Source organism: Dryobates pubescens, unplaced genomic scaffold (assembly GCF_014839835.1).
Source record: "Dryobates pubescens isolate bDryPub1 unplaced genomic scaffold, bDryPub1.pri scaffold_76_arrow_ctg1, whole genome shotgun sequence".
NCBI lineage: Eukaryota > Metazoa > Chordata > Aves > Piciformes > Picidae > Dryobates > Dryobates pubescens.
The window spans coordinates 93265-114125 of NW_026530795.1; the positions used below are offsets into that span (position 1 = coordinate 93265).

Consider the following 20861-nt stretch of genomic DNA (forward strand, 5'->3'; position numbering starts at 1 on the left):
TTAGGGTTCCGGAGAGGCAAAAGAAAAACCTCATCCCAAGGATAATGCCTAATTAGAATGGGAACCCCACCCCTAATAAAGTATTGTCTCTTGCTGCTTTTCTTTGGACATTTCTTTCCCAAAAGGCCACTTTGGGGTCATTTCTTCCCAGGGCCAGGGCTGGAGCCATGTGCTCAGTTCAGGGAGGTGTCCTTGAGGGGTCTTGGGAGAGTCTTGAAGGTCAAGTGAGGAAAGCAAAACAACTCATGTAGCCATTCAACAGGATCCGTTAATAACCTGCATGGACACGGAATGGATCACTCCAAAGCTTACACCTGCTTGTCCTGGAGGCACAAGTCTGAACATGCCCAAACACAAACCCCCCCCTTGCACCCCCTCCCCATGGAGCTGGGGTATTCAGCACAAAACTAGACCAAGGGCAAGGTGCTGGCAAGTCTGCAAAGCTGGACAGGCCCAGGCTTGTCTAGGCAGGGCCTGTGGTTGAGGGAATCAAAGGGCACATTTTGCAGCTGTGCCTGGCCATCTGCCACGCTTATGGACTCCCTGTGCAGCTTCCCAGGGGTTGGGCAAACTTTATTCTCTAGGTTGAACTCTCTTGTTCCTCTCTTTCTCTTCTGCCATTGGCCATTATTGTCTCCAGCACCTTATTAATCCAAGCCAAGATGGTAAACAACTCTCCCTTGTTCTACCAAGAAGACTTGGGGTTCCCCAAAGCCTATTTTGTCCACATGAAACTGGAATGTGCTGTAGCTGCAGCTGGTAAATGCTGCTGGACTGGAAAGCAGCCTCTGCATGCCTGCTGCCTGAGTCTGCAGCCAGAAAGCTGCTTTGCTCCACCTGTGACACCTGAGGTGCTGGTGCAAGCTGCTGGAGCTGTGGTGAGATGAATGAGAACCGCTCATCCCACCCTGAGCACTGGAGAACTGTCAACTGCTTGCCCGGCCGCAAGCTGCCCTGCGAGCCCATGAGCCACAAGCTGCTCACTCAGAGCCCCAGCAAGATGCTGCAGCCTGAGCTGAGGGCAGCTGCCTCTCTGCTCACAGAGAAATTCTGCTCCAGGGGGAGACTGCTTCTCCCCTCCACACACACACTTTGCACAGCTCCTTTTCTGAATGCCATATTGCTTCCAACCCCCTGATCATTTTGGTGTCCCTCCCCCGGACCAGCTCCATCAGGTCCCTGTCCTTCCTGTGTTGAGGGCTCCAGAGCTGGTTGCAGTAGGAAAGGAGAGCATCATAAAATGGCAGGATCCTCTCTCTCCATCTCTGACCATGCTGCTTTGGATGCAGCCCAGGCTGCCCTTGGCCTTCTGTGCTGCAAGCTCACACTGCCTGCTCCTGGCCAGCTTCTTCCCCACCAGCACCCCCAAGTCCTTCTCTTCAGGGCTGCTTTCTATCACCTCCTCTCCCAGCCTGTATTGCTAGTGAGGATTGTTCCAGCCCAGCTGCAAGACCCTACTCTTGCTCTTGGTGAACCTCATGAGGGTCACCTGGACACCACCTCTCCAGCTTGTCCAGGGCCCTCTCAATGCTTTCCTTTTCCTGTGTCATCTAAACAGCACCACTCAGCTTGGTGCCATCTGCACACTTGCTGATGGTGTCTCCATCCCTCTGTCTATAGCACTGATAAAAATATTAAACAGCACAGGATGGGATGAGTGGAATCAGTTTGTACTGGGACAAGGCCTGGGCTGTACCTGAAGATGTTAATGGGATCCAGTTTGAAATGGGAGATATCCCAGACTGGACTCTGGTGTGATTAGTGTATGGAGTTGTGACTGTGAAAGGGCCCAGGCTGTGGTGGGAGGGTTTAAAGGAACCCAGTGTGTACTTGGATGAGTCCCAGACTGTACTGGGATGTGGCCAGGGCACTCAGGTTGTACTGGGATGGGGCTCAGTCTGGTCCTGGGAGGGGTTCAGGTGTTGCAGTTTTTCCTGGGAGCAGACACAGTCTGTACTGGGAAGGAGTCCTGATATCTGGTTTGCACTGGGAGGGAAGCAGCTGGAACTGGGAGGGGGCCAGGGCTTCAACTTTGCTGTGGGATGAGACCCTATCTGTACTGGGAAGAGATCAGGAGATGCAGTTTGCACTGGGATGGTCCCCAGTCTGCACTGGGTGATGCCATTGGATCCAGTTTCTGGGACTGGTCCTGTACTATACTGGGATGGGATCAGGACACCAGTTTGGACAGGGCCCAGTCTATACTGGGAAGGAGTCAGGAGATGCAGTTTGTACTGGGAGGGGGCACAGTCATTACTGGGTTGGAATCAGAGTAGGCAGCTAACACGGGGAGAGATGCAGTAGGTACTGGGAAGGGACCAAGATGATCCAATTTGTGCTGGGATGAGGCCAGGTCTGTACTGGGATGTGTTAAAATGATCAACTTTGTACTATGTGAGGACAATAACACAGATTATACTGGAAATGGGACTGGACCCAGGCTGCAGTGCTAGAGGACAGTAGGATCCAGCTTGTAATGGGAAGAGGCCACATCTGCACTGGGAGGGGTTAAAGGAACCATGTTTGGACTGAATCTATACTGGAAGGGGGTCAGGGTATCCAGTTTGGACTCTGAGTAGGTGCAGTCTGTAATGGGAAGGGGTTGGGGTATGATGTCATGAGGAGACCTCCTGTTCTGATGGCAGTGCTGCTCAGGAGCTCAGCTCTGTCCCACAAGCAGCCCTGGATTCTCCCTGCCTGCAGTCCCAGCACTGCCACACAGCAGCACAGTGCCCAAGCTGCCAGAGCACTCAGGCCTTGCCCCAGCACAGAGGCTCAACAGGAGAGGGTGGAAGGGAAGAAAGAGCAGCTGAGGACAGCCCAAGCTCTGGGGCTCCCTAGCACTGCTGCTGTGCTGGGACTCTGCCCCTCCACCTCTGCACACAGGCACTGCCCTGCAGCTCCACAGAAGCCTTGGAGGAAGGAACTCAGAGAAACAACTCCCTGCAGGGTCCTTTATTGTGCTGGACACACAGGGAGCACAGCTCCTCATGTCTGCAGCCTCTGGGTCACAGCAGACAGGACAACACTGAAGCAGAAATGGTCTGAAGAAAGACATTTGTGTGGGAACAACATTCTCCCAAGGGGAACAGCCCCAGCAGCAGCCAGAACTCCAGCAGCCAGGCTGGGCCTGCACTGAGTGACATCAGAACTGCTCTGCAGCAGAAGACAAAGAGTTTATTGCTGCTGAAACCAGCCAGTGATCAGTTGGCTCAGGGCAGCCTTCAGCTCCTGGTTCCTCAGGCTGTAGATGAGAGGGTTCACTGCTGGAGGCACCACTGAGTACAGAACTGACACCACCAGGTCCAGGGATGGGGAGGAGATGGAGGAGGGCTTCAGGTCGGCAAAGATGCCAGTGCTGAGAAACAGGGAGACCACAGCCAGGTGAGGGAGGCAGGTGGCAAAGGCTTTGTGGCGTCCCTGCTGAGAGGGGATCCTCAGCACTGCCCTGAAGATCTGCACATAGGACACCACAATCAACACAAAACAGACAAAGAAGAAACAGGCAGTGAGCACAAGAAGCCAAAGTTCCCTGAGGTAGGATGTGGAGCAGGAGAGCTTGAGGATCTGGGGCACTTCACAGAAGAACTGGTCCAGAGAATTGCCCTGGCAGAGGGGCAGGGAAAATGTATTGGCTGTGTGCAGCAGAGCATTGAGAAAGCCACAGCCCCAGGCAGCTGCTGCCAGGTGGAGACAAACTCTGCTGCCCAAGAGGGTCTCATAGTGCAGGGGTCTGCAGATGGCAACATAGCGATCGTAGGACATGGTGGTGAGGAGAAAATACTCTGCAGCAATGAAAAAGGGAAGAAGAAAGACCTGAGCAACACATCCTGCATAGGAGATGTCCCTGGTGTCCCTCAGGGAATTGTCCATGGATTTTGGCACAGTGGTGGAGATGGATCCCAGGTCGAGGAAGGCAAGGTTGAGGAGGAAGAAGTACATGGGAGTGTGGAGGTGGTGGTCCCAGGCTATGGTGCTGATGATGAGGCCATTGCCCAGCAGGGCAGCCAGGTAGATGGCCAGGAAGAGGCAGAAGTGCAGGAGCTGCAGCTGCCTTGTGCCTGAGAATGGCAGGAGGAGGAAGTGGGTGATGGAGCTGCTGTTGGCCATCTGCTGCCTCTGGCCGTGGAGACCTGTGCAAGGAGCGAAAGGCAGTGGCAAGTTCGGGAACACTTCTCTCAGCCTCATTGTAAGCCCTGTCCCTGAGCTGCATGAGGAATGGATCAGCTCAGTCCCATCACTACCAACCCATGGCAGAGTTCATCACAGCTTCAAATGCAGCAGGGACCCAGAACTGCCATGAAGATTCCTCTGGTGTCAGAACAGAAAGTGACCAACAACCCAATCCAAGAGAATAAGAAAGAGTCCCATTGTGGTGGGTTGAAATTTCCCCCAGCCTTAGCTTTGCCAGAGCAGCTCAGTTAGAAGCAAATGAAGCTGTATTGACAAGCAAGAGCTACACTCTGCAATGGAATGCAATGAACAGGTACAGAACATCCAGGAGTGACAATATGAGACAGGTATTTACAATTAAGAAACAACACAAACCCCCCCTGGTCAGAGACCAGGGAAGCTGTTCCACTGCCCATAACCCCTGCACCCTCTTCCAAGAGAGGAAGGAGGAATGAAGAGAGAAAAAAAGCAGTGGGTTAGAGTTAGCCAAGGCCAGCCAAAGCAGGTGATCTCTCCCCAGCTAAGCAAAACAGCTGAGATCAGAAGAGAAGAGAGAGGATTGTTATGGTACAGCTCCTCTGATTCCAGATATTTATCCAGGGAATTTGTTTAGAAGAATCTTTTCTTTTCCTTTTCACACCCAAGAGTGATCTATTTATTTTGTTCCTACTTTGCTGCTCAAAATCTGTAACTAAAGTTTAAAGGCATTGCCTAAAACCACCACAACCATGGAAAGGTGGAGAAACAGGGAGCAGGCCTGCAGTGCTGCAGAGAGAGTGAAGGGAAGAGAGAAAGGCAGAGGGAATGGGGGTGAAGCCTTCTCCTTACCCAGCGCTGCTCACTGCTGCTCACAGGATGGAACTGAAGGGCTTTGGTCCTCCTTCTGTGTGCACACTGCAGGAGCCTTCAGCTGAGCATCAGCTGCCGAGATGGAGATGCCTGCAGGACCTACAGCTGCAGTGTCCTGCACCCACAGCCTCACTGTGTCACTGCCTGCAGTGACTTCTCCTCCAGTCAGCTCTCAGTCACCCTCCCAGTCCTGGACACCTTGAAGCTCTCTCTGCCTTCCTCATCTCCTAGAAATCCTCTGGCAGTGCCCTCAGCCCTGCTGTGCTGTGCAGAGAGCTGCTCCTGGCCAGAGCTGTCTCCTGCAGCACTGCCTTCTTGCCTGCAGCTCCCTCCAGCAAAGGAGTCTGGCCCGATAGGGCAGCAGAGGAATAGCAGAAGCCTTTTTAATGACTCCTCTGGTAGCTTTTGGTGCCCTGTAAACCTCAGAGATTCAGAGGACGCTGATGAAACCTCTGCAGAAGTCAAAGTCCGATTCAAACTCTGAAGTTTCTTCTACTCTTAATGGGTCCCAAGGAAGCATACTGGGAAAGGGTCCCCAGGGTCTGGTTAGAGCAGAAGGAGACAGTGGATGCAAGGGAAGCATCACTGGAGGCACTGAAGCATCTCCAGGCTGTGGTGAGAGCAGAGAACTGAGGCAGTGCTGACAGGTCAGGACAAGCAGCTCAAGGTGGCTCTGCTGCTGAGGAAACCTGCAGGGGTTTCATTGATCCAAAGGGCCAAGCCCTGAGCCCCAGCCCCTGGCAAGGCAGATCCTGTCCCTCACCTGTGGCCCTGGGCTCTGCTGGGAGCAGTGGGGAATGGGGATGAGCAGTGATCACAATAGGACCTTGACAGGTTTTGTTGTGGTTTGCTTGCAAAGAGACAACTCCTGCTGAAAAGGAATGAAAGGTACCTTTAAAACACATTTTTATCAGATGCTTTGTGCAATAAAAACCAATTAGCTGCAGAAACCTTGGTAATAATTTGAGGTTCAGCAGTATTTAATGAGCCCCATGGAGTATTTGGGGCTGATTACATCATCCTCAGGTACTGCCAGGAGACTCTGCCAAGGTACTGCCAAGAAGCCTCTCAAGAAGTCCAAGGCAGAAGCAAACTCCAAAGTACCTTGAAGCACTGATTGGACTCACTGAGGCTTGTTACTGACAAAGGCTCCCCAGGGACTCGTTAGAGCAGCTTGTTAGAGGCCAGGATTGCAGGGAGACAAAGGCAAAGTACAGGGCAGAAAAACTTGCCTTTGGTCTAGGAAGCAGAAAGGCCAAACCTTGACCACTGCCCTTGGAATAGTAGAGCCTGAAAACCTGAAAGCCAAGTTTCTCCTCACAGGCCTTGGTGGCAGAGGCAAGTGCCAGAGCTGAGGGCACAAAGAGCTTGGTCCTTCTGCTCGGCTTTTTGCCTTGCTTTCGGGGTTTAGCGGGTCGGGAGGACTCCTGGAGGGCAGGGATTGAGGCGAGCTCGTGCTCTTGTGAGCGTGCACAGGAGCGAGTGCCTGACGTCAGCCACGGGAGATTTAAATCCCGGGCGGGCTGTGCACGCGGCGCCAGTTTGTCTCGGTAGCCATGGTCATTACTCAGACCAAAGGTAGAAAAACAGCATCTACCCGGACAGAGTTGTTTCTCCAGCATGCTGGAGTCCAGGCTGCCAGCTGCAGAGAGTGCTTCAGCCTGGCAGCTGGAATAGAGGGAGAGGGAGAGGACACCTGTGTCAGGTGTGAGCAGGTGAACTTTCTCCTCAGCCTGGTGGCTGAGCTGAAGGATGAAGTGGCTGAGCTGAAGGAGGAGGTGTCTAGGCTGAGGTCAATAAGGGAAAGCGAAAGGGAGTTAGACTTGTGGGAGAAGGGTCTGCAGATCTCCCCTGCTGAGGGACAGGCCCCTGAAAATGGAGAGGGATGGACACAGGTCCCTGCCAAGGGTGGCAAGAGAAATCCACCCCGGCCCTCTCCTCCTCCTCCGCTGCCCTTGCATAATAAGTATGAGGCCCTGCAGGCTGAGGGCGGTGGGGATGAGAGGGCTGAGGAGCAGCCATCCAGAGGGGAGATCAAGGTCAAGCAGTCCCCACCGGCTGTAACGACCAGCTCCAGGGAGCAGCCTAAGGCCAAGCCTAAGGCCAAGTGGCCACCACCAGCTATAACGACCAGCTCCACACAGAAAAGGAGAAGGGTTATAGTTGTTGGGGACTCTCTCCTGGGGGGTACCGAGGGACCCATATGTCGTCCTGACCCATCCCACAGGGTGGTCTGCTCTCTACCTGGGGCGCAGGTAAGGGACATTGCAAGGGGAATCCCCAAGCTCATCAGTCCCTCTGACTATTACCCTCTGCTGGTAATACAGGCTGGGAGTGATGAGATCGACAGGAAGGGCACCAGGGCAATTAAGAAGGAGTTCAGGGCCCTTGGACAATTGATCGATGGGGCAGGTGCGCAAGTGGTGTTCTGCTCAGTTCCCTCAGTGGCAGGGGAGTACACTGAGAGGAACAGAACCCACACCATCAACAAGTGGCTCAGGGAATGGTGCCAGCGGAGGAACTTTGGTTTCTTTGATCATGGGGCTACTTTTACGGCACCCGACCTGCTGGGTCCTGATGGGGTGCATTTATCTAGAAGGGGTAAGAGAGTCCTAGCACTAGAGTTGGCAGGGCTCATTAGGAGGGCTTTAAACTAGGTCTGAAGGGGGTGGGTGAAGACATCAGTCCCTCTGCAGAGGTAAGAGTAGGGCACAAGGTAGGGTCAATTGAGAGGTCGGGAGCCCAGCTGCAGTGCATGTACACCAATGCATGCAGCCTAGGCAATAAGCAAGATGAGCTGGAGGTCCTAATCCACCAGGGCAACTATGATATAGTTGCCATCTCAGAAACATGGTGGGACAACAGGCACGATTGGAGTGCTACACTGGGGGGCTACAGGCTCTTTAGGAGGGATAGGTGAGGGAGGAGAGGAGGAGGGGTGGCTTTGTATATTAGGGAGACACTTTCTGCCTCAGAACTTGAGGTGGAAGATGAGGGAATTGAGAGCCTGTGGGTTAAAATCAGCGGGCAGCCCAACAAATCTGACATCCTGGTTGGAGTCTGTTATAGACCACCCAACCAGGTTGAGGAGGCTGATGAATTGTCGCAGTGCAGGAAGACTTGACGACTCAATCAATGTGATTGATAAACAAGCTTCAAACTTTATTCAAAATTACACAGGTTATATAGGATAGCTTATTCATATATGCAAATCTTTATCATACTATTGGTTACATGTTCAATGTCAAGCCTGCCTCTTGTGGTTTTGCACCCCGATAAGCTAACCACAAGTTCCTCTTTTTGCTGGCAAAGTTTCCTCCTGAAACTCTTCAAGGTGACTTTGTCCTTGTCCATGATTGGTCTAAACCAGCTATACCTTGCCAAGTCACGCTCTATCAGCTAAACCAGCTGTGTTCTGTGTCTTACTAAATCATCTTCAGTTCATTTCTATGTCCTTTAGTTATTAGCCAGTCCTCCACAATGAATTATTCTACAAACAACTGGAGGCTGTCTCAAGATCATCAGATCTTGTCCTTGTGGGTGACTTCAACCTGCCAGATATCTGCTGGGAACTTAATTCAGCAGAGAGAAGGCAGTCCAGAAGATTCCTGGAGCGAATGGAGGACTGCTTCTTGACGCAGCTGTTAAGTGAGCCTACCAGGGGACAGGCTCTGCTTGACCTGCTGCTCTCCAATAGGGAAGGGCTGGTGGGAGATATGACCGTGAGAGGCTGCCTAGGGTGCAGTGACCACGAGATAGTGAAGTTTTCAATCTGCAGGGAGATAGGGAGGAGCACCAACAGAACCTTCACCTTGGACTGCAGGAGGGCAAACTTCAGCCTCTTTAAGAAACTTATTCGTAAAGTTCCCTGGGTACCAACCCTTATGAACCGAGGGGTCCAGGAGGGTTGGACCTACTTCAAAAAGGAGCTCTTGAAGGCACAGGAACTGGCAGTTCCCACAAGCTGAAAGATGAGCCCAGGGGAAGGCAACCGGCCTGGATGAGCAAGCAGCTCCTGAAGGATTTAAGGGAGAAAAAGAGGCTGTATCACCTTTGGAAGGAGGGGAAGGCTTCTCGAGGTATGTTCAAGGAAGTGGTTAGATTATGTAGGAATAAAATTAGAGAGGCAAAGGCCCAGTTGGAACTGAAACTGAACACCTCTGTGAAAGACAATAAAAAGCAATTTTACAAATATATCAACGCTAAAAAGAAGGGCAAGAAGAACCTCCACTCCTTACTGGACCTGGAGGGGAACACGGTGACCGAAGATGAGGAAAAGGCTGAGGTCCTGAACACCTTCTTTGCCTCGATGTTTAACAGCAAGGTAGGAGTCCAGGATGAGTGGCCTCCTGAGCTGGGTAATAGGGTCGGGGAGCAGTGTAATGCCCCAGAAATCCATGAGGAATTGGTTCGGGACCTGCTGAGCCGCTTGGACACCCACAAGTCCATGGGACCGGATGGGATCCATCCTAGGGTGCTGAGAGAGCTGGCAGATGAGCTGCCCAAGCCGCTCTCCATCATTTTCCTCCAGTCCTGGCTCACTGGAGAGGTCCCAGATGACTGGAAACTGGCCAATGTAGTCCCCGTCCACAAGAAGGGATGGATGGAGGAACCTGGAAACTCCAGGCCGGTCAGCCTGACCTCAGTGCCAGGGAAAGTGATGGAACAGATTACCCTGGCGGCAATAACTGCACACCTGAAGGATGGCCAAGGGCTCAGGTCCAGCCAGCATGGATTTAGGAAGGGCAGGTCCTGCCTCTCCAACCTGATCTCCTTCTATGATCAGGTGACCCGTCTGGTGGATGTGGGGAGGCCTGTGGATGTGGTCTACCTGGACTTCAGCAAGGCCTTTGACACCGTCCCCCACAGTAAACTGCTGGCTAAGCTGTCAGCTCGTGGTTTGGACCACAACACTCTGTGCTGGGTTAGGAACTGGCTGGAGGGCCGAGCCCAGAGAGTGGTGGTGAATGGTGCCACATCCGGCTGGCGGCCAGTCACCAGTGGCGTCCCCCAGGGATCAGTGCTGGGCCCCATTCTCTTTAACATCTTCATTGATGATCTGGATGAGGGGGTTGAGTCAGTCATCAGCAAGTTTGCAGATGACACCAAGTTGGGAACAGATGTTGGTCAGTTAGAGGGCAGAAGGGCTCTGCAGAGGGACCTTGACCGACTGGACAGATGGGCAGAGTCCAATGGGATGGCATTTAACAAGTCCAAGTGCCGGGTGCTGCACTTTGGCCACGGCAACCCCATGCAGAGCTACAGGCTGCGGTCAGAGTGGCTGGAGAGCTGCCAAACAGAGAGGGACCTGGGGGTGCTGATTGACACCTGCCTAAACATGAGCCAGCAGTGTGCCCAGGTGGCCAAGAGGGCCAATGGCATCCTGGCCTGTATTAGGAATAGTGTGGCCAGCAGGAGCAGGGAGGTCATTGTGCCCCTGGACTCTGCATTGGTTAGGCCACAGCTTGAGTACTCTGTCCAGTTGTGGGCCCCTCAGTTTAAGAAGGACATCAAAACACTTGAACGTGTCCAGAGAAGGGCAACAAGGCTGGGGAGAGGCCTTGAGCATAAGCCCTATGAAGAGAGGCTGAGGGAGCTGGGATTGTTTAGCCTGGAGAAGAGAAGGATCAGAGGTGACCTCATTGCCCTCTACAACTACCTGAAAGGTGGTTGTAGACAGGAAGGGGTTGGTCTCCTCTCCCAGGCAACCAGCACCAGAACAAGGGGACACAGTCTCAAGTTGTGCCAGGGGAGGTTTAGACTCGAGGTGAGGAGAAAGTTCTTCACTGAGCGAGTCGTTCATCATTGGAATGGGCTGCCCAGGGAGGTGGTGGAGTCACCATCCCTGGAGGTGTTCAAGGGGAGATTGGACGTGGCACTTGGTGCCATGGTCTAGTCGTGAGGTCTGTCGAGACAGGTTGGACTTGATGATCCTTGGGGTCTCTTCCAACCTTAGCTATACTGTGAGACTGTGATACTGTGATATTTTGACATTCTTACCTAGACCCAACACAAGATGTTTCCAGGCCAAGACCTTTATTACGTTACACAGTTGACTTGTGTTTCTAATGCAGTGTTGCCACACTCTGATTGGTTACATTTCTACTGCCATGCACTTAAGCAAAGCATACAATAGGTTAATGTTAGCAAACAGCTTCTGAACAGATCCAACCCAATCCTGCCTGGTCTTTCTTTTCAGCTCCTTATGAGGTGTGCATCCCTGGACTCAAGACAAAACATAGCTGTCCCAAAGCTATCTGAAAACTATCCTTCTCCTACACCACCACTGCTTGTCAGGTGGAGGCTTTGGTGAAAATGTTTGCTGCTGCTGTTCATGTATGAAAAACTTGTTTCAGATGTGGGCAGCTGGGACATTAGAAGAAATCTTGTCCACAAAAAGGTAATGGCAATAATGGGTGTGGGAGCCTGTTCCTCTCTGGCCCCTGTGCATGGTATGGTAAGAATGAAACCTCACTAAACATGGCTGCTTTGGGTTTAATAACCCAAGACAACCTCCTCCCCCAAAAAGTAATTCAGGAAATGGGAAGCAGAGCACCATGGGAGCCTGCACACAGACACAAGTGCCTCCCCACGGCACCTCTCAGGCCTATGGGGTCACTTGCGAGCAAGAACCAGCGGCAATGCTGGAGTGGATGTCACCACAGACATTTCACTCACCGTAACACATGAAAAGGTGCAAAAAGGCACATGGGCCTTTGGGAATAGAATAGAATAGAATAGAATAGAATAGAATAGAATAGAATAGAATAGAATAGAATAGAATAGAATAGAATAGAATAGAATAGAATAGAATAGAATTAACCAGGTTGGAAAAGACCTTCAAGATCATCGAGTCCAACCTGTCACCCAACACCAGCTAATCAACTAAACCATGCAACCAAGCACCCCAACAAGTCTCCTCCTAAACACCTCCAGTAATGGTGGCTCCACCAGCTCCCTGGGCAGCACATTCCAATGGGCAATCACTCTCTCTATGAGGAATTTCTTCCTAACATCCAGTCTAAACCTCCCCTGGCACAGTTTGAGACTGTGTCCTCTTGTTCTGGGAGAAGAGACCAGCCCCCGCCTGTCTACAACCTCCCTTCAGGTAGTTGTAGAGAGCAAGAAGGTCTCCCCTGAGCCTCCCCCTCTTCAGGCTAAGCAACCCCAGCTCCCTCAGCCTCTCCTCATAGGGCTTGTATTCCAAATCCCTCACCAACTTTGTTGCCCTTCTCTGGACATAGGACATGGGCTAAGTGCCTTACTGTTAGGAAGATCTAGCACTACCTTACAAGGACCTTTTGTGCTCCCAGGGGCAATAGTTTCTGATTGCCAAGGACAAATCTCTGCTATGGTGTGGATGCTGTGCCCTCCAGTACCTATCCCTGCAGGGAGTCGAATTGCGCAGTCAGGGCCTTTTACCGCACAGGTTCTGGCAGCTGAAGCCCAGAAAAGGGGAATGTGAGGTTTCAGTTCCACAGGGAAGCCTGAAGGCTTTTGGGCACAGACTATTTTGACTGCTCAGCTAACGATGACGTGTATGCTCAGAGCAGAGAGTGAACAGCCTAAAGAGGTGACAGTTAAGGGGATGACTGATACAGGTAAGGATGTTACAGTCATATCCTCCACACATTGGCCTTCGTTCTGGCTGACAATGTCCACAGCAGCTGTATGGCAGGAGTTGGTGGCACAACAACCAGTCAACAAAGCGTGCTCCCTGTCCAGGTAGTCAGCCCTGAGAGGCAAGTGGCTGCTGTTCATCCTCACATAGCTGTGGTGCCTTTGAATCCATGGGGCCTAGGTGTCTTAAGTATGTGGAGGGTGAATATCACTACCAATGCCCAGGATTTTTAGTAGGGGCCACTGTAATTGAGGGCACATGTAGGCCTACTGTCCCATTATGGTGGTTAACATGGACCCTTTTACGGGTGGATTGGTGTCCCCTACCCAATGAACATCACAGAGCCATCAAAGAACTGCTAAAGGAACTGCTGCAACAATCCCATTTAGAACCATCTCAGAGCCTGTGGAATACCCTGGTCTTGTAATTATGAAAAAAATCAGGGAAGTGGAGGCTGCTTCAGGACTTGAGACAAGTGAATAATGTACTGGAAAGCATGGATTCTTCACAGTCTGGAATGCCCTCACCAGCAATGATGCCTGAGAAATGGAATATCTGTATTATTGATTTGAAAGATTGTTTCTTTATCATCCCACTGAATCCTGATGATGCTCCAAAATTTGCCTTCACAGATCCTGTGACTAATAATAGTGAACCCAGTCAGAGGTATCAGTGGACTGTGTTGCCTCAAGGTGTGAAAAACAGCCCCACAATTTGTCAATGGTGTGTAGCACAGGCATTATCACATGTCAGAGCACAATATCACACCATGTAATGCTACCACTATATGGATGCTGTGCGAATTGCTACACAGACAGAGGACATATTGAGTGCAGTTGTGCCTGATGTGATAGAAGTGTTGAGGAAATATGGGTTAGAAATAGCCCCAGAGAAGGTGCAGCACCAAGCACCTTGCAAATATTTGGGACTAAAAATCTTAGATCAAGCAATGCAGCCACAAATGATACAAATTCAGCAATCTGTGACCAGCCTTACTGATTTGCAGAAATTACTGGGAACCATAAGCTGGGTAAGACCCTTGCTAGGTCTTAGCACAACCCTGCTAGCTCCCTTATTTGACTTACTGAAGGGACACCCTGATCTTTTGTCTCTTCAATGCTTGACTGCAAAAGCACAACCTGCACTGAAGCAAGTGGAGCTTGCCATTGCCATGGGAACAAGCCCATCCCAGTGCAAAGTGGTTCCCTGTTGGTTTGGAACTGGAGGTTCTGGTGTGTCCCAACCCCAGGTAGGAAAGCACCACAGGGTCTGTGGGAGCCATTCCAAATACCCAGGAATGGAGCAAACCCTGCACACAGTGAAGAAGGCCAACTGCAGCTGGGTGGTAGCAGGAGGAGTGTGGCCACACAGACACAGGAGTAGTCCTCCCCCAGACTCAGCCCTGCTGTGGCCACATCTGTATGCTTGGTGTCTGGATGTTGCATTCTCCAGACTAAAAGAGCCCAGGAAGAACTAGGGAGGCTGCAGTGGAGATCTGGCAGGATGGGGATTGACAGCCCTGTGAAGAGGCTGAGGGACATGGGCTGCTTCAGCCTGGAGAATAGAGGCTCAGGGCACTGCCATAGCAGTGTGCACATGGCTGAAGAGTGCTTTCAGAGAGGATGGAGCTCTTCTGGGGAGTGGGAAGAGACCAAAACCTCCACAAAGTGCAGCTTGGAAGGTTCAGAGTGGAGATGAGGCCAAAGAAATGTCCCTCAAAGGGCAGAGCTGCTATGCATGAGGCCATACAGAGGTGTCAGGAAATGGCAGGGAGAGCTGAGACAGCTCAGGGAAGGGATAGAAATGGCAGGGGGAGAGCTGGCTGGGGAAGCAAGAGTGGTGTCAGCAGCCTGAAAGCAGAAAACTGCAGGCATGAGACAGTGTAGGGCAGGCTGCAGTAGGGATGGCCAAGGGCTCTAGCAAGGCTGAGAGGCCCAACAGGATCAAGGTCTTTGTGCCCTTGGCTCTGGCAGTCGCCTCTGCCACCAAGGCCTGGGAGGAGAAACTTGGCTTTCACGCTTTGAGGTTCTTCTAGCCCAAGGGCAGTGGTCAGGGCTTGGCCTTTCTGATTCCTAGACCAAAGGCAAGTTTTTGTGCTCTGTACTTTGCCTTTGTCTCCCTGCAATCTTGGCCTCTAACAAGCTGCTGTAAGGAGTCCCTGGGGAGCCTTTGTCAGTAACAAGCCTCAGTGGGGCCAATCAGTGCTTCAAGGTACTTTGGAGTTTGCTTCTGACTTGGACTTCTGGAGAGGCTTCTTGGCAGTACCTTGGCAGAGTCTCCTGGCAGTGCCTAAGGATGATGTAATCAGCCCCAAATACTCCATGGGGCTCATTAAATACTGCTGATCCTCTAATTATTGCCAAGGTTTCTGCAGCTAATTGGAGAGGTTTTTATTGCACAAAGCATCTGATAAAAGTACTTTTAAAGGTACAGTTCATTCCTTTTCAGCAGCAAACCACAGCAAAACCTGTCAAAAGGTCCTACCCTGGTCACTGCTCACCCTCACTCCCCACTGACCCCAGCAGAGCCCAGAGCCACAGGTGAGGGACAGGATCTGCCTTGCCAGGGGCTGGGGGTCAGGGCTTAGCCCTTTGGATCAATGAAACCCCTCCAGGTTTCCTCAGCAGCAGAGCCACCTTGAGCTGCTTGTCCTGACCTGTCAGCACTGCCTCACTTCTCTGCTCTCACCACAGTCTGGAGATGCTTCAGTGCCTCCAGTGATGCTTCCCTTGCATCCACTGTCTCCTTCTGCTCTAACCAGACCCTGGGGACCCTTTCCCAGTATGCTTCACTGGGACCCATTAACAGTAGAAGAAACTTCAGAGTTTGAATCTGACTTTGACTTCTGGAGAGGTTTCATCAGCTTCTCAGTCTCTGAGGTTCATGGACTTGGCACCAAAGCCACCAGAGGGCTCCTTTAAACTCTTTGGGCTGGTCCTGAGCTGCTGAGCTGGGCCAGGCTCCTTGGCATGATGGAGGCCTGTCCGGGAGCAGCTCCTCTGCACCATACAGCAGGGCTGAGGGAACTGCCAGGGGATCTCAGGGAGATGAGGAAGGCAAAAAGAGCTTCAAGGTGGCCAGGACTGGGAGGATGCTGAGAGCTCACTGGAGGAGAAGTCACTGCAGTTGCTGACAGGGCGAGTCTATGGTTGCAGGGCAGTGCAGCTGCAGTTCCTGGAGGCATCTCCTAAATCTGGGGCTGTGTGCTGGGGCAGGGACTCTGCTGCCTGTCAGTTTCAGCTCTCAAGCAGCCCAGGGAGTTCTTCATGATGCTTTGGGGAGAAGCTGTGTTTGGAAGGAGCCACCCTTAACAGGGCAAGGCAGGTCAGTGCAGGGCAGGTTCCTTCTGTGGAGATTCTACTGTGTGGCTCAGGGCTGCTCTCAGCTCCAGCTCAATTCAAGTACATTTTCAGGGGGACTTTTCATGACTATGTTCAGGCCAGGGGGTCCTGACCCAGTCTCTGCTCTCCTGAATCTTTGCTTCCACTGTCTCTGGCCTGGCTGGTGAGGGGGAAAACTCAGTTGTGCCTTTAGAGCAGGGGCTGACCCTTTTAAACCATCACACAGAGCTTTACTGGGAACCTCACCAAGTGCCTACACTCCTCAACTGAGACCCTTCCTGAGTGTCTGTCTGTCCCTCTCCTTGCCTGTCTCAGATGCTCTTTGTGCTGCTGATGGCTCTCTGGGCATGGAAGCCTCAGCTGCAGAGATAGGCACAGACACTGTGAGATCTTCAGTGCAGGTGGAGCCACAGCAATGAGGTGTCCCAGCTGTCCTCCAGCCTGGGAAGCTCTGGGCAGTGCAGGCTGTAAGGCTGGCAATGAGCTGACTTCAGGAGCTGCCATGGTCATGCCTTGGCTGTGTCCTTGAGGTGTCCATCCAGTCTGTGCTGCCTTCCAGGGGACACTGAGCCAAGTGTCTCCTGGACTAGAGGTGGGATGCTGAGACCCTGAGACACTGAGTGGTGTGTGGTGGATCCCTCTGCTCTCAGCAGTGTCTGGTGGCTGCTCAGGGTGATATGGGAGCATGGTCACCCTCCAGCTGAGGTGCAGAGCAGGGCGACAGAGAGTCCATGGGGAGCTCTCCCATTCTTGCCTTTTAGCCTAAGCCAGGACCAAGCAGTGCTCCAGCCTTGGAGCTGAAGGAAGGTCCCTGAGAATAAAGAGCAGCAGGTCTCTGTGTGACAGGGGAGGGTCAGTGGGGAGTGGTTTCGGCTGTGCTGAGAGAAGTCTCCTCTCACTTGTCCCTGTCTCCTTCTCTACTGACGTGCCTCATGGCCAGAAGCAGCAGATGGCCAACAGCAGCTCCATCACCCACTTCCTCCTCCTGCCATTCCCAGGCACAAGGCAGCTGCAGCTCCTACACTTCTGCCTCTTCCTGGCCATCTACCTGGCTGCCCTGCTGGGCAATGGCCTCATCATCAGCACCATAGCCTGGGACCACCACCTCCACACCCCCATGTACTTCTTCCTCCTCAACCTCGCCCTCCTTGACCTGGGTGCCATCTCCACCACTGTGCCAAAATCCATGGACAATTCCCTGAGGGACACCAGGGACATCTCCTACACAGGATGTGTTCTCCAGTTTTTCTTTTTCATCTTCCTAATTTCAGCAGAGTATTTTCTCCTCACCACCATGTCCTACGATCGCTACGTTGCCATCTGCAGACCCCTGCACTATGAGACCCTCCTGGGCAGCAGAGTTTGTCTCCACCTGGCAGCAGCTGTCTGGGCCTGTGGAGTTCTCACTGCTCTGCTGCACACAGCCAATACATTTTCCCTGCCCCTCTGCCAGGGCAATGCTGTGGAGCAGTTCTTCTGTGAAATCCCCCAGATCCTCAAGCTCTCCTGTTCCACATCCTACCTCAGCGAAATTTGGCTTCTTGTCTTCAGTGTCTGTTTTTTCTTTGTCTGTTTTGTGTTGATTGTGGTGTCCTATGTGCAGATCTTCAGGGCAGTGCAGAGGATCCCCTCTCAGCACGGACGCCACAAAGCCTTTGTCACCTGCCTCCCTCACCTGGCTGTGGTCTCCCTGTTTCTCATCACTACCTTCTTTGCTCACTTGAAGCCCTCCTCCATCTCCTCCCCATCCCTGGACCTGTTGGTGTCAGCTCTGTACTCAGTGGTGCCTCCAGTAGTAAACCCTCTCATCTACAGCCTGAGGAACCAGGAGCTCAAGGCTGCCCTCAGCCATCTGATTGCTGGATGCCTTCACAAACAATAAACTCTTTGTCTTCTCCTGCAGAGCAGTTCTGCTGTCACTCAGTGCAGGCCCAGCCTGGCTGCTGGAGTTCTGGCTGCTGCTGGGGCTGTTCCCCTTGTGAGAATGTTGTTCCCACACAAATGTCTTTCTTCAGACCATTTCTGATTCAGTGTTGTCCTGTCTGCTGTGACCCAGAGGCTGAAGACAGGAGGAGCTGTGCTCCCTATGTGTTCAACACAATAAAGGACCCTGCAGGGAGTTATTTCTCTGAGTTCTTTCCTCCAAGGCCTCCATGGAGCTGCAGAGCAGTGCCTGTGTGCAGAGGTGGAGGGGCAGAGTCCCAGCACACCAGCAGTGCCAGGGAGCACCAGAGCTTGGGCTGTCCTCAGCTGTTCTTCCTTCCCTTCCACCCTCTCCTGCTGAGCCTCTGTGCTGGGGCAAGGCCTGAGTGCTCTGGCAGCTTGGGCACTGTGCTGCTGTGTAGCAGTGCTGGGACTGAGCTGTGCTCCAGAGTAGTACTGCCATCAGAACAGGAGGTCTCCTCATGCCTTCACACCCCAACCCCTTCCCATTACAGACTGCACCTACTCAGAGTCCAAGATGGATACCCTGACCCCCTTCCAGTATAGATTCAGTCCAAGCATGGTTCCTTTAACCCTTCCCAATACCGATGTGTCCTCATCCCAGTACAAACTGGATCATACTGTCCTCTAGCTCTGCAGCTTGGGTCCCATCCCAGCACAGAATCCATCCCCTGGCTGCCTTCCCAGTTCTGAATGCATCCATCCCAGTACAAAATGCACACTCTCATGCCCTCCCAGTACAGTCTGTGCCCTGTTCCAGTACAAGCTGCATTCCCTGACCACATTCTAGAACATTCTGGGCCCTGCACAGCACAATTTTTGATCCTTTTAACCCCTTCCCAGTACACACCTGGTCACATCTCAGTACAAACTGCATCTCCTGAACCCCTCACAGCTCAGATGTGCTCTTATCCCAGGACAAACTGCATCCCTTTGCCATCTCCCATAAAGTTTCCTGTGCCACTACAAAGTGCATCCCTTGGACCCCTTCCCAGTCCCAACTACACCCAGCACAGCACAAAGTGGATATCCTGATCCTAGTGCAGCTGTGGCCTGATCCTGGTCCAAAAGGGATCCCATTGCCATCTCCCAGCACAGTCTGAGTCTCATCCCAGGACAAAGTGCATCTCCTGAAACCCTGATTCCATCCCAGCACAGACCAGGACCCATCCCTGAGCTCTCCCAGTACAGACTGGGCCTTGTTCCAAAACAAGTTGAATCTCTGGTCCCCTCCCAGAGCAGACATGGCCTCATCCCAGCACAAACTGCATCATCTTGCTCCATCCCAGTACAGACTGGGTCCCATCCCAGTATGCTCTGGGTCCCATTCCAGTACAAAGTGGATTCCCTGGAGCCTTCCACTACCTACTGCATCCCTCCACATGTTAACTGGGTACTCTGGTTCCAACCCAGTACAGACTGAGCCTTGTCCAAGTACAAATTGGGTCCCTGATCCCATCCCAGAAACTGGAGAGAGAGGATCCTTCTACTTTATTCTTGGGGTGCTGGTGGAGGAGTTTGACAGGAGCAACCAGTGTGAACTTGCAGCACAGAAAGCCAAGGGCAGCCTGGGTTGCATCCAAAGCAGCATGAACAGAGATGGACAGGGAAGATCTTGCCACTACTCTGCTCTGGTGAGACCTCTGGTGAGTACTGCATCCAGGTCTGAAGCCTCAATATAGGAAGCACATGGAGCTGATGGAGAGGGTCCAGAGGAGGGCCAGGAAAATGATCAGGGCATTGAAGCAGCCCTGCTATGAGGGCTGGCTGAGGGAGCTGGGGGTGTTCAGCCTGCAGAACACTCTGGGCAGACCTTATGACAACCTTCCAGTATCTGAAGGGTACTGGATGGGGGGAGACTGTTTGCAAACTCCTGCAGTGACAGGACAAGAAGCAATGGCTTCAAACTAGAGCAGAGCAGAATTAGATCGGATGTTAGGAACAAGTTCTTTACCACAATGATAGTGAAACACTGGAACCCAAAGGCATCCTGGCTGGGATCAGCAATGCTGTGTCCAGCAGGAGCAGGGAGGTGACTGTCCCCTGGGACTCAGCTCTGGGGAGGTCACACTTTGAGTGTTGTGTCCAGTTTTGGGCATCCCCATCCAAGAGAGATGTGGAGGTGCTGGAGCCAGGGCAGAGGAGGGCAAGGAGCTGGGGAAGGGCCTGGAGAATAAATCTAATGAAGAGCAACTGAAGGAGCTGGGGATGGTTAGTTTGGAGAAGAGGAGGAGGCTGAGGGGAGATCTCCTGGCTCTCTGCAACTACCTGAAAGGAGGTTGTGGAGAGGCTGCTGCTGGTCTCTCCTCACAGGTCATTAGTGACAGAACAAGAGGCAATGGCCTCAAGCTAGGACTGGGTAGGTTTAGACTGGACAGTAAGAAAAAACTTTTCCATCCAGAGTGGTCAGGGAGTGGAATGTGCTTCCCAGGGAGGTGGTGGAGTCACCAACCATTCAAGGTGAGGCTCAAGAGGGCTCTGGGCAACCTGATCTAGTGGAGGATGTCCCTGCTGACTGCACAGGGGTTGGGTAGATGACTTTTGGAGGTCCCTTCCAAACCAGACCTTTCTGTGGTTTTATGATCCCAGTACAGACTGGGACTCAGTGAAGTAAAACTGGATCCCCTCACCCCCTCCAAGTACCACCTGGATCTCTCCCAGTGCAAAAAGGATACTCTGAGCCCCTCCCAGGACAGACTGAACTCCATCCCAGTACAGAATGCATCCACAGACCTCCTCTCAGCACACACTGTGCTCTCTCCCAGGACAAACTGGACCCATCCCAGTTCACTTTGCAACCTCTTCTTGTAGAAATCAGATCTCATGGTCTCCTCCCAGTCTAGACTGGGCCATGTGCCAACACAAACTGCTTTGCTTGGAGCTCACAGAGGGTCTATGACCTGTCCCAAAGCAGAGATCCAGGCCTTACCACT

The 20861-nt window shown here is 52.4% G+C and overlaps 2 protein-coding genes across 2 annotated transcripts; one reads left to right on the forward strand and one right to left on the reverse strand.

Annotated features, from left to right (window-relative positions):
• Window positions 1-255: 255 nt before the first annotated feature.
• Window positions 256-3729, reverse strand: LOC128899824 (olfactory receptor 14J1-like; the record flags this gene model as incomplete). Its single annotated transcript, XM_054179532.1, has 2 exons — window positions 256-276; window positions 3268-3729. Coding segments are annotated over 2 exons (483 nt in total), but the record flags the coding sequence as incomplete, so codon positions are not given.
• Window positions 3730-12553: 8824 nt separating this feature from the next.
• On the forward strand, window positions 12554-17866 carry LOC128899825 (olfactory receptor 14A16-like). Its single transcript, XM_054179533.1, has 3 exons — window positions 12554-12623; window positions 16300-16367; window positions 17000-17866. Exons 1-3 carry the CDS (start codon window positions 12554-12556, stop codon window positions 17864-17866), a joined length of 1005 nt encoding a protein of 334 aa, XP_054035508.1.
• Window positions 17867-20861: the final 2995 nt, after the last annotated feature.